Source organism: Bufo gargarizans, chromosome 11 (assembly GCF_014858855.1).
Source record: "Bufo gargarizans isolate SCDJY-AF-19 chromosome 11, ASM1485885v1, whole genome shotgun sequence".
Lineage (NCBI taxonomy): Eukaryota > Metazoa > Chordata > Amphibia > Anura > Bufonidae > Bufo > Bufo gargarizans.
Genome location: NC_058090.1, coordinates 41,639,773 through 41,655,937, shown reverse-complemented (window position 1 = coordinate 41,655,937; position 16,165 = coordinate 41,639,773). Strand labels below are relative to the sequence as shown.

The 16,165-nt window shown below is 44.8% G+C and overlaps 1 protein-coding gene across 2 annotated transcripts in view; it reads right to left on the bottom strand.

Annotated features, from left to right (window-relative positions):
* Positions 1-543: 543 nt before the first annotated feature.
* Positions 544-16,165, bottom strand: part of LOC122921533 (mitotic deacetylase-associated SANT domain protein-like) — a 32,436-nt gene continuing 16,814 nt past the window's right edge. Inside the window, exons 6-12 of one of the 2 annotated variants that reach the window (XM_044271571.1) lie at positions 14,148-14,254; positions 13,600-13,675; positions 13,340-13,428; positions 12,550-12,702; positions 10,198-10,356; positions 5,755-5,936; positions 544-1,035 (exon numbers count right to left, since the gene is read on the bottom strand). In XM_044271571.1, coding sequence (XP_044127506.1) covers positions 804-1,035; positions 5,755-5,936; positions 10,198-10,356; positions 12,550-12,702; positions 13,340-13,428; positions 13,600-13,675; positions 14,148-14,254 — 998 coding nt within the window. In that variant the 3' untranslated portion in view covers positions 544-803. The remainder of the gene's footprint in view (positions 1,036-5,754; positions 5,937-10,197; positions 10,357-12,549; positions 12,703-13,339; positions 13,429-13,599; positions 13,676-14,147; positions 14,255-16,165) is intronic. The other variant, XM_044271572.1, reaches the window with a different exon arrangement.

Genomic DNA, 16,165 nt, shown 5'->3' with positions numbered 1-16,165 from the left:
ATGTCCGTATTTTGCGGATCCGTGGTTTGCAGATCACAATACGGACACTGCGGTGTGGATGAGGCCTTATACAAGATTAACCCATAAAATGGCCGCTTCTACTGTGTACAGATCATTTGTGCTCTTTAGGCGCAGGCTACAAGGCACACTTTATTACACAGATCTTGCCCAGACGTCAGGTAGACCAAGATACAACTGACGGCGGACAACTAAGGAGGTTGTCCTGAAAGGGTAGCATGGCAGCAGCTGTGTTGCGGTCACACCGCTGTCCGAGTAGCCCTTTTGTTCTTTGGCAGGGATAGACAAACTTCAATACGGATGATCATTCAGTAAAATGTCAAACCTCGGCAGTAGCGCACTCACGGGTCGGTGCAAAATTCCACATTCCAATACAGTTAATGCTACTAAAGAAGAATACAACTGAATAAAATGCACTTTCCACAGTGACAGGAAACCAAGCAAGGTCCACAACAGAAATGTTTCTTCAGGAAGCCTCCTGGTTGCAGGTTTTAAAGGAAAGAAGACGAACGTTGGCTTGCAGAATTATATATATTTTTTTCTTTATGTAACTTGTCTTTACAGGCACAAGGGTAAGATAGAAAATATAGGTTTACTTTCCAAAACATATGATACACTGTAGATTACCAAATAAATAGTTAATTTAAGAAGATAAAAAGTCCCGAGTCTACTGTTCATCAGTTTGATTCTTGCAGAAATTGCAAGCGTTCAATTACAAAAAACAAAAAAAAAGTTAAGGGAATGAAGCGAGGTTCCAGCCTCACTGCGCCAGCGGAGAGCTCCAGTTATATCTCACCATCTGAACTGTCACAGCTCTCACTGCTGCTGCTGGTCATGCTCCCGCTGTCACTGCTGCTCCCGTTGTCACTGCTCTCCATCTGCTGGGACCGCGCGACTAAAGCTGCCCTCGCAGCGGCCGCAGCAGCGGCTTCACTCTGCTTCAGAGCCGCTGCCTTCTTTTCCTGTTCCGAGTGGCTTTTCATGTGTGCACTGCGGCTTTTCACTTTAAAGAAGACCCTGGAAGAAGAAAAGTCCTGCTGATTATCTGAAGTAAGAAAGAGATGCAAGTGTGATGAAAAGGCAAGAAGACTACCGTATATTTGGCACCCACTTGGTTAATTTTGTAAGGCCTCATGCACACGACCGTTGTGTGCATCCGTGTCCGTTGTTCAGTTTTCCGTGATTTTCTGCTGACTCATTGACTTTCAATGGGTCCGTTGAAAACTCGGAAAATGCACCGTTGTTCATCAGAGTCCGTGATCCGTGTTTCCTGTCCGTCCAAAAAATAGGACCTGTCCTATTTTTTAGACGGACAACGGTTCACAGACCCATTCAAGTCAATGGGTCCGTGAAAGAACAAGGATGCACACAAGATTGTCATCCGCGTCAGTGATCCGTGTCCATAGGCTACTTTCATACAGACGGATCCGAAGATCCATCTGCCTAAAAGATTTTTCAGAGCTGAGTTTTTACTTTGTGAAAACTCAGATCCGACAGTATATTCTAACACAGAGGCGTTCCCATAGTGATGGGGACGCTTCAAGTTAGAATATCCTACGAACTGTGTACACGACTGCCCCCTGCTGCCTGGCAGCATCCGATCTCTTACAGGGGGCTGTGATCCGCACAATTAACCCCTCAGGTGCCGCACCGGAGGGGTTAATTGTGCGTATTATAGCCCCCTGTAAGAGATCAGGGGCTGCCAGGCAGCAGGGGGCAGCCCCCCTCCCTCCCCAGTTTTAAATTCATTGGTAGCCAGTGCGGCCCCCCCTCCCTCCCTCTACTGTATTAATTTCATTGGTAGCCAGTGCGGCCCCCCCTCCCTCCCTCTACTGTATTAATTTCATTGGTGGCCAGTGCGCCCCACCCCTCCCTCTACTGTATTAATTTCATTGGTGGCCAGTGCGCCCCACCCCTCCCTCTACTGAATTAAATTAATTGGTGGCCAGTGCAGCCCCCTCCCTCCCTCTACTGTATTAATTTCATTGGTGGCCAGTGTGGCCCCCCCCTCCCTCCCTCTACTGTATTAAATTAATTGGTGGCCAGTGCGGGCCCCCCCCCCCCCCCTCCTTCAACTGTATTAATTTCATTGGTGGCCAGTGCGGCCCCCCCCTCCCTCCCTCTACTGTATTAAATTCATTGGTGGCCAGTGCGGCCTCCCCCCCACCATCATTGGTGGCAGCGGAGAGTTCCAATCGGAGTCCCAGTTTAATCGCTGGGGCTCCGATCGGTAACCATGGCAACCAGGACGCTACTGCAGTCCTGTTGCCATGGTTACTTAGCGATTTTAGATGCATTATACTTACCTGCGTTGTCTGTGACCGGCCTCCTCCTACTGGCAAGTGACAGATCTGTGCTTTAAGCAATGCGCCGCACAGACCTGTCACTTTTCAGTAGGAGGAGCGCCCAGCCGGTCTCAGACAGCGCAGCAGGTAAGTATAATGCTTCTAATATTGCTAAGTAACCATGGCAGCCAGGACTGCAGTAGCGTCCTGGTTGCCATGGTTACCGATCGGAGCCCCAGCGATTAAACTGGGTCTCCGATCGGAACTCTCCGCTGCCACCAATGATGGGGGGGGGGGGGGGGGGGGGGGGGGAGGAGAGAGAGGCCGCACTGGCCACCAATGAAATTATACAGTAGAGGGAGGGAGGTGGGGCCGGCACTGGCCACCAATGAATTTAAAACTGGGGAGGGAGGGGGGGTCTGCCCCCTACTTCCTGACAGCCCCTGATCTCTTACAGGGGGTTATGATACGCTCAATTAACCCCTCAGGTGCGGGTTAATTGTGCGGATCACAACTCCCTGTAAGAGATCGGATGCTGCCAGGCAGCAGGAGGCAGTCATGTACACAGTTCTTGGTATATTCTAACCTTGGTATATTCCCATCACCATGGGAACGCCTCTGTGTTAGAATATACTGTCGGATCTGAGTTTTCACGATGTAACTCAAATCCGATGGTATATTCTAACATAGAGGCGTTCCTATGGTGATGGGGACGCTTCAAGTTAAAATATACCATCGGATTGGCGAAAACTCTGATAGGGACTCCTGACTTTACATTGAAAGTCAATGGGAGACGGATCCGTTTGCAATTGCACCATATGGTGTCAACGTCAAACGGATCCGTCTCCATTGACTTGCATTGTAAGTCAGGATGGATCCGTTTGGCTCCGCACGGCCAGGCAGACACCAAAACTACTTTTCTTTTTTTTTTTTTTTAAACTTTCCTTCATGTCTGGTGATCCTCCAAAAATCATGGAAGACACACGGAAGAAAAAACGGACACGGATCACAGAACAACGGAACCCCGTTTTGCGGACCGTGAAAGAATACTGTTGTGTGCATGAGGCCTAAAGCCTATACACCCTGAAATGCCTGATGTTCGGGCAGGACGAGCGCCGATGGATAATATAATATCACCACCTTATTACACGGGTCGATGCAAAGTGAATGTCGTTCCTTCCTCATCAGTTCTGTTGGTATTCGGCAGCACATTCCTGATTACACAGGAATGTAAATATTAAGGCGTCTTTTTTCCATTTGTCGACTGATCAGCGGCACAATCATACAGGCCAATTATCGGAAAGGACCGTTCCTATGTTCACTTGTTCTCAATAATTGGCCCGAATATTATTTGGTCTAACAGGGTTCCAAGGACTTTAAATTGCAGGACTATAAGGAAGGGGATTGGGTGCAGAAATAAGAGTCTAGGGGTTTATCTCGTGGAGAATATAGTGTCACAGTTGAAATACAACTAGCCTAATGTCTGTGAAGGTTCTCATTTATCCAGGTCATGGTGTATATCTGTAAAGAATAAATCAAGGCAACTGGACGTACTGTAGATTTCTTGAAAACGTTTCACTCGTTCTTCCAACGAGTGAAACAAACAAGGCGTGAAGGAGGCCATCTACGTAAAAATGGAGAAGCCAAGCTTGAATAGAGGTGGGTGGGTTAGAAATCTATTGTCTGCCACATACAATGCTTTCTTGACACCTTTTTCTGGGAAGTCTTTATCACCTACTGACTCCAATTAGGATAATGGAATCAACACCTTTGACCCAATGCTGGGTATAATTACCAGATGTGGATTCAGTTACATATTTATTCCCAGAATTTTTGTACAGTCACTCAGAATTGAGAAAGCTCGTTGGAAGAACGAGTGAAACGTTTTCAAGAAATCTACAGTAAGTCCAGTTGCCTTGATTTATTCTTTACAGATAAACTAGCCTAATCCTCATTTTCCTCTATATTGGAGGGAGAGTCAGAAAAAGGCCCCATCTTACCTATTGGGCCCCAGAATTCAGGAGGTGGTGGCAATATGTATCTGGGGTTTGTGAACTGTATCGAGGTGTGATTTATGCTCAATTTGCAGGTAAGTGGAGATAGACTAGCTACTTGGAGTTACCCCCACGTCACATTCCCGAAAAGTGCATATGTGACATTTAGCTCGAAGCACATGATCCTAATTGAACTCAATACAGGTTGCATAATTGGGGTCCATTTATCAGTTATCTAAAAGGCCACATGCAATACAATTAAAGGGGTTTTCCAATAGTTTAATACTGGCGGGCTATCCTCAGGATAAACTACAACAGGGATGTCAAACTCGTGGCCCTCCAGCTGTTGCAAAACTACAACTCCCATCATGCCTGGGCATACTACAGCTATCAGGGAATGATGGGAGTTGTAGTTTTGCAACATCTGGAGGGCCATGAGTTTGACATCCATGAACTACAAGAAAATTTAGACTAGCACATTCATGGTCATAGAAGCAAAGAGCTTCAATTTTTACATTTCTAGTAGGTATACTACCATTTTAATTTAGAATGATCCCCATTTCTCAGTTCTATTGTTTGTATGTGAAATGTTGTGCAGCCATACTGTTATTAGCTATCCTCAGCATGAGTCATGAATTATTGTTAGGTAGGGATCCAACTCCTGGCACCCCCACCAATAAGCTGTTTGAAAAGCCTATTCCTAGGCCAGTGACGTTACATTCATCGGTCACGTGGCCTAGGCGCAGATCAGTCCCATTTAAATAGATGGTTCTGGGCGGCGATACCAAGCACTGCTGTTATCCAATGAATGGTGCTGTGCTTGGTATGTTGTGAAGAAGCCACAATGCTCAGCAAGGTGCCATGCCCTCTACAATCAGCTGATGGGTGGCGAGGCCAGGGGTATGGAGTTAGACATCCTGAAGATAGGTCATCAATATTTTCCTCCCGGAAAAACCCCTTTAAATGGGATGTTAAAACTGGAAAACGCCTTTCCAGAGTGAAGCCACCGATCACCATGGATCTGGATTTTCTAACCCTTGCGGCAGTCCCATATTATGCCCACACACCCTAATGAGTCACATAGAAAAAAAATGTAGCACAAAATGGAAAAACATTTATTTTATTTTTTTTATATCAGGGGGAATGCAACCTTAGAGATGTGGGGATATCCTGCTAAAAATTGGGAGGGTCTCAAGATCTACTTGATATTGTATTGTGCAAGAACCATAGAGCGAATGGTGTGTAAGTTATCAGGGGGGTTGCTAGGTTCTTAAAAAAGATACTGGGGCAGATTTAGTTTTTCAAGGAGTATAATATTGATAGCCTACTCTCAGGATAGGTAAACAGATTGATAGGCGTCTGACTCCCAGCACCCCTGCCGATCCGCTCTTTGTAGAGCTGATCGGCGGAGGTGCAGCTGTAGGCAGTTTTTAGTGTCATTTTTACATGTTACCCACCTGCCACATTTTTTACAAGGGAAAGTGCCCTCTTGTGCTGCTGGAGTCTTGTTTGCATTCTCAGTCTTTTTTGCATCATCTGCAGGAATACTCGCCCGTGGTCTTCGCCCCCTCGGTTTGGGGGTCTTTACTGTCAATGACATGTCCATGTCTTGATTTCTTAAGATGAGTGTGTCATTTGACTGAGGGGAAATAAATAAGACAGTTATCTGTATAAATATATTGAATGCAACTTTTTTGGTCAGCTGAAGAAAATCCGATTATTCTTTCCATTTACCCTATTTTTTTTTTTTATCCTAATTGTTACATCCCCTAAAAATGTCACAACAAGTCCCTGTTTCTAACATTTCTCTGACATTGTGGAACGGTCACTACTAACTAACTGACATACACATCCATGTTGTGGTTCTCAGTAGTGTCCTTGCCTATACTTTTTGGGCACCTTAAAAATAAAAAACGGTCAAAGAAAAACGTACGCCAAGCTGATCAAACCAGAGCACAGCTCCTCATTATCTCTGCTTGCTACATTTCCCAACATGCCAAGTAGTAATTGTGAAGGATTATCATGCTTATTTTTGGACCATTCATTTTGCAACACTTTGCCAACTGGACAAGACGTGGCTGGTACACTGTCATCATACAATCCTGTACAGGACATGATATGCCCATAAGCAGCTACAAATCCAAGGTGGTAACATGATGTACTGCACTGTGCAAACGCCAGAGGCAGGTGTGGAAAAAATGCTGCAAAGTAAGAATGCTTTCAAAAAATAGACGTGTTAAAACGTTACAAATAACACTTAAAATTAAGTTTTAAGTGTTATTTTTATCAAGTAACAAACTGTAAAGTGAATGAACAAAAAATAAATATAAATCAAAATTTGGTGTGACCGCCCTTTGCCGTCAGAACAGTCCCACTTCTTCTACATACACTTGTACACAGTTTTTGAAGGAACTCGGCAGGGAGGTTGTTCCGAACATCTTGGAGGACTAATTGCAGATCTTCTCTGAATGTAGGCTTGCTGAAATCCTTCTGTCTCTTCATGTTATCCCAGACAGACTTGATGATGTTGAGATCAGGGCTCTGTGTGGGCCATATCATCACTTCTAGGACTCCTTGTTCTTCTTTACGCTAAAGACAGCTATTAATGACATTGGCTGTTTGTTTGGGGTCGTTGTCTTGCTGCAGAATAAATGTGGAGCTAATCAGACCCCTCCGTGATGGATAATAATCTGCCTGTATTTCTCAGCATTGAGGACACCATTAATCCTAGCCGAATTCCCAACTCCATTTACTGAAATGCAGTCCCAGACTTGCAAAAAGCCTCCACCATGCTTCACTGTTTCCTTCAGACACTCATTATTGCCACTCTTCAGCCAACAAACTGCCTTCTGTTACATCCATATATTTCAGGTTTTGACTCCACAGTCCAGAGCTCCTGCTGCCATTTTCCTATGTTTTTGTGCATAGTTGAGTTACTTTGCTTTATTTCCACCTCAAACATATGGCTTTTTGGCTGCAATTCTTCCATGAAGACCACTTCTGGCCAGACTTGTCTGAACAGAAGATGGGTGTACCCAGGTTCCACTAGTTTCTGTCAGTTCTGAGCTGAGGGCAGTGCTGAACATCTTCTGATTTAGAAGGGAAGCAAGCATGATGTGTGTGACGAATAGCGCACCTCACGTCGAGCTCACGAGATACGGTATAGTCACTGGTTACCAAGAAGTGACGTTACACCATCCCGGAGGAGCAGGTAAGGTAAGCTTAGTACAGTTTACACAGTTGCCTCCTGTCCACGCAGGCACAGATAGGCAGAGGGTTAGAGACACTCGCTCACAACCCTGACAAGCTGAGAGAGTCTTTTCCTCAGCCCGGGTATACTGCTACCCCCCCCCCCTTATTAGGTTTCTGTGGGGAGATCTCCGTATCTCTCCTCCCTGGCATCCGACCACCCAACTACGAGCAGGAGCCTGTCCATCTTGGCCACAGGGTCGCAAGTACATATCTGGTTTATGCCTGTGATGCACGGGCGATTCATAATTCCTTATAAATCGCTGGTTCCATGATGTATGAAATGACTTGGACACCCCTGCAGGGAAGTTTTCCTACAGGATCCGCGCTGTCTAAATGGAGGTGTGAAATGTAACCAAATGTGGCCTGCTAGGAGTTTTCTGGCCGTGCTTTGAAGCAGGGCCCCCCTGTGGAGTTTGATTTCCTCTGCCACTCCTGGAGCAAATGGCAGGAATGAAATCATACTCCATATTCCTCAAAATGTGTTTTTCATCTTCTAAAAAAAAAAAAGTTTTCAGCAAATAGAATTGGGGATTTGGTCATGGTTAATGGGGTCCTCAATGCTGAGAAATACAGACAGATCCATCATGCAATACCACCAGGGAGGCTCCAGATTTATTCTGCAGCAGGACAACAACCCCAAACATACAGCCAGTGTCATTAAGAACTATCTTTAGCGTTAAGAAGAACAAGGAGTCCTCGAAGTGATGATATGGGACCCACACAGTCCTAATCTCATCATCACGTCTGTCTGGGATTACATGGAGATAGAAGGATTTGAGCGAGACTACATCCACAGAAGATCTGTGGTTAGTTCTCCAAGATATGTGGAGCAACCAGCCCCACCACCACCACGGCTGAGTTCCTTCAAAAAATGTGTGCAAGTGTACCTAGAAGAACGGATGCAGTTTTGAAGGCAAAGGGTGGTCTCATCAACTATTGATTGGATTTAGATTTCGCTTTTGTTCATTCACTTTGCATTTTGTTAACTGATAGTTTATTTCTCTCAATACTTCTACTTTTCAAAGCATTCTTACTTCAACATTTTTTCTAAAGCTGCCTAAGCCTTCTGCACAGTACTGTAGTTATGGCAACAGTAGGCATCTGCACCATTTTGTAAATCATAGCAAAATATTCAACCGTGAAGGGCTATCCCCATGTATTAAGATATGCTATCACTTTATGATCTATGGAGATCAAAATCTGGACCCCCCCCCACTGATGCTGATAATGAAGGAACAGCAGAGCTAATTTATTGCTGCATCCCCTCCTCAGTTTTCTCTGTACAGTGGCACTCTGACCACCGAGCTGTGCAAGGAACTGCAGCCAGCCTGATTCAGTCAAATGGGGCCATGCTTCAAGTCCCCTACTCAGCAAGTGGCCATGTCTCTGCTTTCCAAGGAAACTTTCTAAAGGAACGCACTGCTGAAGTAACCCTGTGGCCCCTTCATTCTCACGATTAGTGGGGGTCCCAGAGGTCAGACAACCACCAATCATGAATTCAAGTGATATGCCATCACTTTATAAGGTGGAAATACCCCTTTAAAGAGGACCTGTCCCCTCTCCTGACATGTCTGTTTTAGTAACTACTTGCATTGCCCATGTAATAACAATCATGGAGCATCTCTTCCTATGGCTCTGTGTTGCAACATTCCCTATTATTCCTGCTAAAAGTTATGAATGAATTGCTAGCAGTTTGCAGTGGAGATCCAGGTGGAGTGTGCCCCCGCATAATCTGATACTCTCCCATTTCTACGGCTAGTGTCAGACTGTGCAGAGAGACCCCCTCAACTGGTAACACCCATCTAGACCTTCATTGCAGACTGATACTAATTCATTTATAGCTTCTAGCAGGAATAGTAAAGGAATGGTACAACACAGACATAATAGATGCTCCAGAATTGTTATTACATGGGGAATGAAAGTACAGTAGTTACTAAAACAGACAGGTCAGGAGAGGGGATAGATCCTCTTTAAAGAGAAGTTGTAAACTCTTTCTACTCCACCTTACCACTGCCACAACAGGACACTTAGGACACTTTGGATTGCAGGGCAGAGTCATGGTACATATGGGACCCGCCACCCATCGCGCATTCTAAACATATCCTCATTAAACAACTATGGTTTGAATACAGCTTAGGCTACTTTCACACCAGCGTTTTTGCTTGATCAGTCATGGATCTGCATAAACGCTTCCGTTCTGATAATACAACCGTCTGCATCAGTTATGAACGGATCCGGTTGTATTATCTTTTAAATAACCATGACAGATCTGTCATGAACACCACTTAAAGTCAACGGGGGATGGATCAGTTTCCTATGGTGTCCGAAAAAACTGATCCGTCCCCATTGACTTACATTGTGTGTCAGGATGGATCCGTCTTGCTCCACACCACATCGTGGACAGAAAAACGCTGTTAGAAGCGTTAGCCTGTCCGCGTTGGGGACGCAGCCAAACAGAACGGAATGCATTCCTTTTGCACTCAGTTTTGTCCCCATTGACAATGAATGGGGACAAAACGGAAGCGTTCCCCCCCCCTGGTATTGAGGTCCTATGACTGATCTCAATAGCGGAAAGGGAAAGCGCAAGTGTGAAAGTAGCCTTAAAGGCATGAATTGCTAGTCATTCAGCTATTTCTGAGAGTTCTTACTATTTCACTGGCTTGTAAAGTTTGTGTAACTTTTATTTGGGAAGGCGCATTCCTCCTTTCATCCTCCTCTTCCATTGCGGCGTGCACATTATTCTCCGTCTCTGCATCATCACCTTCTGTGTTTTGGGGAGGAATGCCTGCTCCAAGTCGCTGAGAAGTCTTGGAAAATAAATAAAAAGAAAAAAGAAATAGGTGGTTGTTAGTTTCCAGTTGAAGTCCGACTAAGGGTGAAAATCTACCCAAAAGGAGCGCCAATCAAAGATATAGGAATTCATTCGCCGCGTACGTAAGGCATTAAAGTTTATTGGCAGCACGACCCCTGCTGCCAATTTATGCCCACGTAAAGATGCCATCAGCGGATAAACGTGGATTTACAAGCTTGTCAGCCAATCACTGGGCACAATGACAGGGGGCAATGGTTGGATGAACAGATCATCAGTCTTTGTACAAGGGCTGTATTGTTGATACAGGATGCCATACAATACTATGATGGAATATTATACTCCCACCTGGGGAAAGAAGCACAGAGACTGCTACACATTTGACCATTTTCTCTGAGCGATCATAGAAACAAAACAGTATGAAGACACTCTTACATACAGTTCTAATCTAGGCACTGAAAAGTGCCATTTACAATTGACTAAAACAAAAAAGGAAAATAAAAAGGAGCAATAAAATATAAAGCTGGCCCCTAATTCGTTAACAAATTTGGGTTGTCCAGGATTAAAGAAACGTGGCTCTTTTTCTAATACAGCTCCACACGATGGCTTGTGCATGGTATTGCAGCTCTGCTCCATAATGACCTGCAATACTACAGACAACCTGTGGACATGGGCGGTGCCGTTTTTGGAAGAAAGCCCCATTTCTCTAAGGTTACATTTAGTGATGAGCGAAGCGAGCTTCGAATGTTCCATCCAAAGTCACTTCGTTCATAACTTCGGATTAATACTGTACGGAGATCAGTCTCCATACGGTATTAGAACGTATGGGCTCCGATGAGCCAAAGTTAGTTATTCGCAAAGTCGCGCGTGACTGTTGACGGGCAGAGATGGGCTCTTTGCTTCAAAGGGAACGTTTATTTTCGGTGAATTTTCTATCTGCATTTATTGTGCTGGCCAGCATTTTATTCCTCTTCCGTCATGATGACAATGCTGAGAAAGCCATCGCGATAATCACAATATCTAACACGATTACAAAAAATACTGAAAAAAATAAAATGGGAAGCGTTTATCAATACAGCTAGGAGCTGGCGTGGATTTTAGTTAAAATTTCCATCAGTCCAATCAGTCGAGCTAGGGGAGGCCACACCAAATAACTGTGCCCCAATTACTTTTTTTTTTGCACTTTTTTTTTTTTTTTTTTTTTTTTTACGGGTTGGTGATGACAATTGGCGTTTCTCCTCTGAACATTTCTCAGGCATTAGCTGCTCAGCCATTACAGGACTACCAGCTATTAACACCAGCCTGGCATTAACATGACAGATAGAACAGATGTAGAATAGGAGCGCCTGCCCTTCACACACACATATACTAAGCTGGCAGACACTCCCTCCTCTACGTAAGCAAACAGCCAGCAGGACTTGGCACGCAGGCACCTGGAGTTCAGCCCAGCAGTATTCACATCACTATTATGCAGCTGAATATTTGGGTGGAGGCAGAGACTTAGGACACCACGTTCCCCTACACTACGCAGTCAGCCAAATAGTTAGGAGACTGGTTGTAAACCTTCCATTGCCAGGATGAGAGGGCAAGAAATTGCTGGTTCAAAAAACACATTTTAAAACACCACACCCTACAAATCTTAAAGGGGCACCCCCATCTCCCATAATTCTGGGACCTCCACCAATACTGAGAATGAAGGGGCTGCAACACTGCGGCACCTTAGGGCTCATGCACACGAGGACCGCAATTTACGGTCCCCAATGAACGGGCAACATCCATGCGGATTCCACAGACAGATCCAGAACACTCAACTTGAATGGGTCCCTGATCCGTTTGCACCCTAAAAAAAATAGAACCTGTTCTATTTTTTTTTGCGGTGGGGAGGTACGGAGAAGCACTACGGACTGCTTCCGTGGGGTTCTGTGCCTTCTTTCTGCACCACACCTTCCGGATTGCGGACCCATTCAAGTGAATGAATCCACAACCGTGATGCGGTGAGCACACGGCCAGTGCCTGCATGTTGCGGACCCTCTGTTTGTGGCCGTTTCTCTCTGCGCAGCAGGCCCACGGAATCATTTTTAAGACAGAATTTTCAGATTTTGCACAATCACCATTTTTTTATTTATTTTTTACATGCAAGTCTCATTGATTAGATAAGTTCTGAAAATACTACATATATATATAGTAATACCTTTATATCAATCTCTGAATCTTCTCTAGGGTTTTTCTCATCGGCTGCAAGCTCCACATCTCCAAATATCAGCATGCCGTTCCGTCCTATCTTCACTTGCTTTTTGTAGGTGTAGTAAAACTCCACGCATTGCGCCACAGTCTTTGTTTTAATCTGGAATCAGCCACAACAGGGATTACTTGGTCACTTCACACGTAGACATTAGTGCACAGTTTGTGGATTATTACTCACTGTTTCCTCTCTGAGCTATGTGCCAATTCTGCAGCTACCAGGATATATTTAGGAGTATTAGTCAATGTGTCACTTGGTTAACAATCACCTCTTCGCACTTTATTAACTTTCCCAGTAATGAACCCCTAAAATGTAGACTTGGGGTGCCGCCATCAAATCTCAAATACCTTTGTGCAGTATGTCATAGTTCTTAGACCCCCCTGGGCCTGTAAATATAATTTTGTAGCCTATTCTGCTTTAGCAGTGAGTGGAAAATACCTGGAAATGCAGTGAACTGCATTAACTAAAATGCAATCCACATCTGTTCGCTATAGATTTGCAGGTCCTAAAGCATCAGGATACAGAGATACGGCGGCCTGAACTTATTCAGATATTCCATTTTCTCTGCATTCAGGGTAATGGAATCAAACTATGCAGAGGACAAAACGTATCATATACAGTATATTACGTGGAGCCACGTTTACCAACCTATGTCCCTCTAAGCTTTCGCAAAACTACAAAGTTCCAGCATGCCCCGACGGCCATAGGTTGGGAAACGTATACACCGTCAGCTACGTACCAGTTTCTGAACCAGCAGAAAGTCTTTCTTATAGATGGCCATTCCCTTGTTGAAAAGTCTCTTCTCATTTACAGACCACTTGTCTGAACCTGGATAAAACAGAAAGTACTTGTAAAGTGGGGAAATAGACTGAACTTTAGGACAATACCAAAAAAATTAGGCGTTCAATGCGTTTGGCAAACGAGCCATGATCTCCCAAAAGACAGGGAGACGATCAGAAAGACCAACACAAACCGGTAGATACTTTTTTTTCTGCTTACCAGAGTAATGATAGTTTGCCAGGTGATGGTCTTTGTGCCTTTTTGGTTTCTTCAATAGCAGCTTTGTAAGAGCGGCCTGTTGGAAAAGGAACAGAGAACCGAATTCGTACTTTTACACCGTAATTTTGAACAATATAAATGTAATTGTCACTAGGATATCTGATGCTACTGCATTTCTTAGGTTCTAATAAAGTGGACAAGTGTCCTGGCCCTTTCCTCTGGGCCGGTCATGGATATCTGATCAGTGGGGGGTCTGACACCCGGGACCCCCCCACTGATCAGCTGTTTGAGGAGTAGGCGGCGCTCCATGCGAGCACGGCTTCCTCTTCATTACACTACGCGTCCTCTCCCTTGCAGTGGCGGAATAGTGTAATTACAAGTACTAGTTCTATTCACACAGCTGATCGGCGGTGATGCCAGGTGTCGGACCCCAGCCGATCCTGAGGATAGGTCATCAATACAAGCAGGCTGCACAACCCCTTTAAGATTTTTGAATTCGCTCACTAGATGAATATTGCATTTTCCATTATGATGATGTACAAACTTACCAAAATGTTCCCTTTGGACTCATGAAGGTAATGAAGGGCTAGCTCCTGATTGGTGCCTCCGCCTGGTACGATGCTGGAGCAGGCTGCTGTCAGCAACTCCTCAACTGCTGATGGAAAGAGGAACCGTTAGGTACCATAGCATGGTCAGTCGTTTACATAAAACATCTCGCTAGCATAGCAATGGACCATGTTCACGTAGCCTCAACCACATCAGTAGAATGTACATACACGCCAATTAAAGCCAGCCATCTTTGTGGTTATATGCAAGGTAGCGGCATACAAAACTACTGACTACACCATTTAACATGCACTCTCTGATATAACAATAGGGAAAGGGATAAACCATTGGGCAAACAAAGGATTTGTGGTTTTCTGCAAGGACTGCACTTAAACCTGCTACATTACCTTAAAGGGGTTGTCCAAGTTATATTTATTGATGACCTATCCTCAGGATAGGTCATCAATATCAGATCGGCCGGGGTCCGACACCCGGCACCCCCTCCGATCAGCTGTTTGAAGAGAAGGCGTGCGCGGTGTCAGCGCTGCCTCCTCTTCACTGTTTACCTTCTAGCCATTGCATCTGCAGTGGTGAGCAGGTGTAATTACACCCAAGCCGTCCCATTCATTTCAATAGGAAGGCTTGGGTGTAATTACACCTGCTCACCACTGCAGATGCAATGGCTAGAAGGTAAACAGTGAAGAGGAGGCAGCGCTGACACCGCGCACGCCTTCTCTTCAAACAGCTGATCGGAGGGGGTGCCGGGTGTCGGACCCCTCTGATCTGATATTGATGACCTATCCTGAGGATAGGTCATCAATAAATATAACTTGGACAACCCCTTTAAGGCCTCTTTCACACGACTATTTTTTTCCGTTTAAGGGCCGTTTTTGGCGTTCCGTATACGGATTCATTTCAATGGTTCCGCAAAAAAATACGCTTCCGTATTTCCGTTCCGTTGAAAGATAGAATATGTCCTATTATTGCCCGCAAATCACGTTCCGTGGCTCCATTCAAGTCAACGGGTCCGCAAAAAAAACCAGAACACATACGGAAATGCATCCATATGTCTTCCGTATCCGTTCTGTTTTTGCGGAACCATCTATTGAAAATGTTATGCCCAGCCCAATTTTTTCTATGTAATTACTGTACACTGTATATGCCATACGGAAAAACAGAACAGAAAAACGGAACAGAAACTGAAACAAAAAACAGAACGGATCCGTGAAAAACAGATCGCAAAACACTGAAAAAGCCATACGGTCGTGTGAAAGAGGCCTTAAGGGGTTGTACAGCTATTGGGGCTTTTTAACTGTTCCCAGCAGTTTATTGTACCTGTTAAAAAAAATCCCAATTACCTGCTCCCCTCCGATTCATTGCAGCTCCGTGGCTCTGATCGGTGATCTTCCAGTTCTTGGCCTGTAGACTTCTGTGCTGACAGGGTCATGTGCACTGCTGCAGCCAATGACTGGCCTCAGCACTTGACATCTCCCCAAACAGCACGTCACTGCTGGGTCAGTCATTGACTGTAAAACACGTGACCCCATCCAACTGGAAGATCACTGAATGGAGCAGGCAAGTGTGATTTTTTTATTTATTTTTTCCAACTGGTACAACATACTGCTAGGGACAGTTATTACAGTCCCAAAAGCTGAACAGCCCCTTTAAACCAGAAAATGATCATGGTGCGTAAACAATGCAGCACTACACAGATAATTGAAAGGTTCAGCTCTGCTGCATTTACAATTAACCCCAGTTCAAAGATCACGTCCTTCAATATTAAAGATTCACAGTACTGAACAAAACTAACAAAAATAGCCAAACAAATCTTTTTTTAAAAGGTTGTCCCACAACACAAACATACCCCCCATCCACAGGATAGGGCTAACTGTCTAATCAGTGGGGGACTGTTGAAACCCCCGCAATGACACGCACAGGGGTCCTGTGTCCTCGTATGAATTAAAGGGACAATGAGCATGCCCGCTGCCTCTCTGTTCGTTTGCTGTACTCCATGGATGTC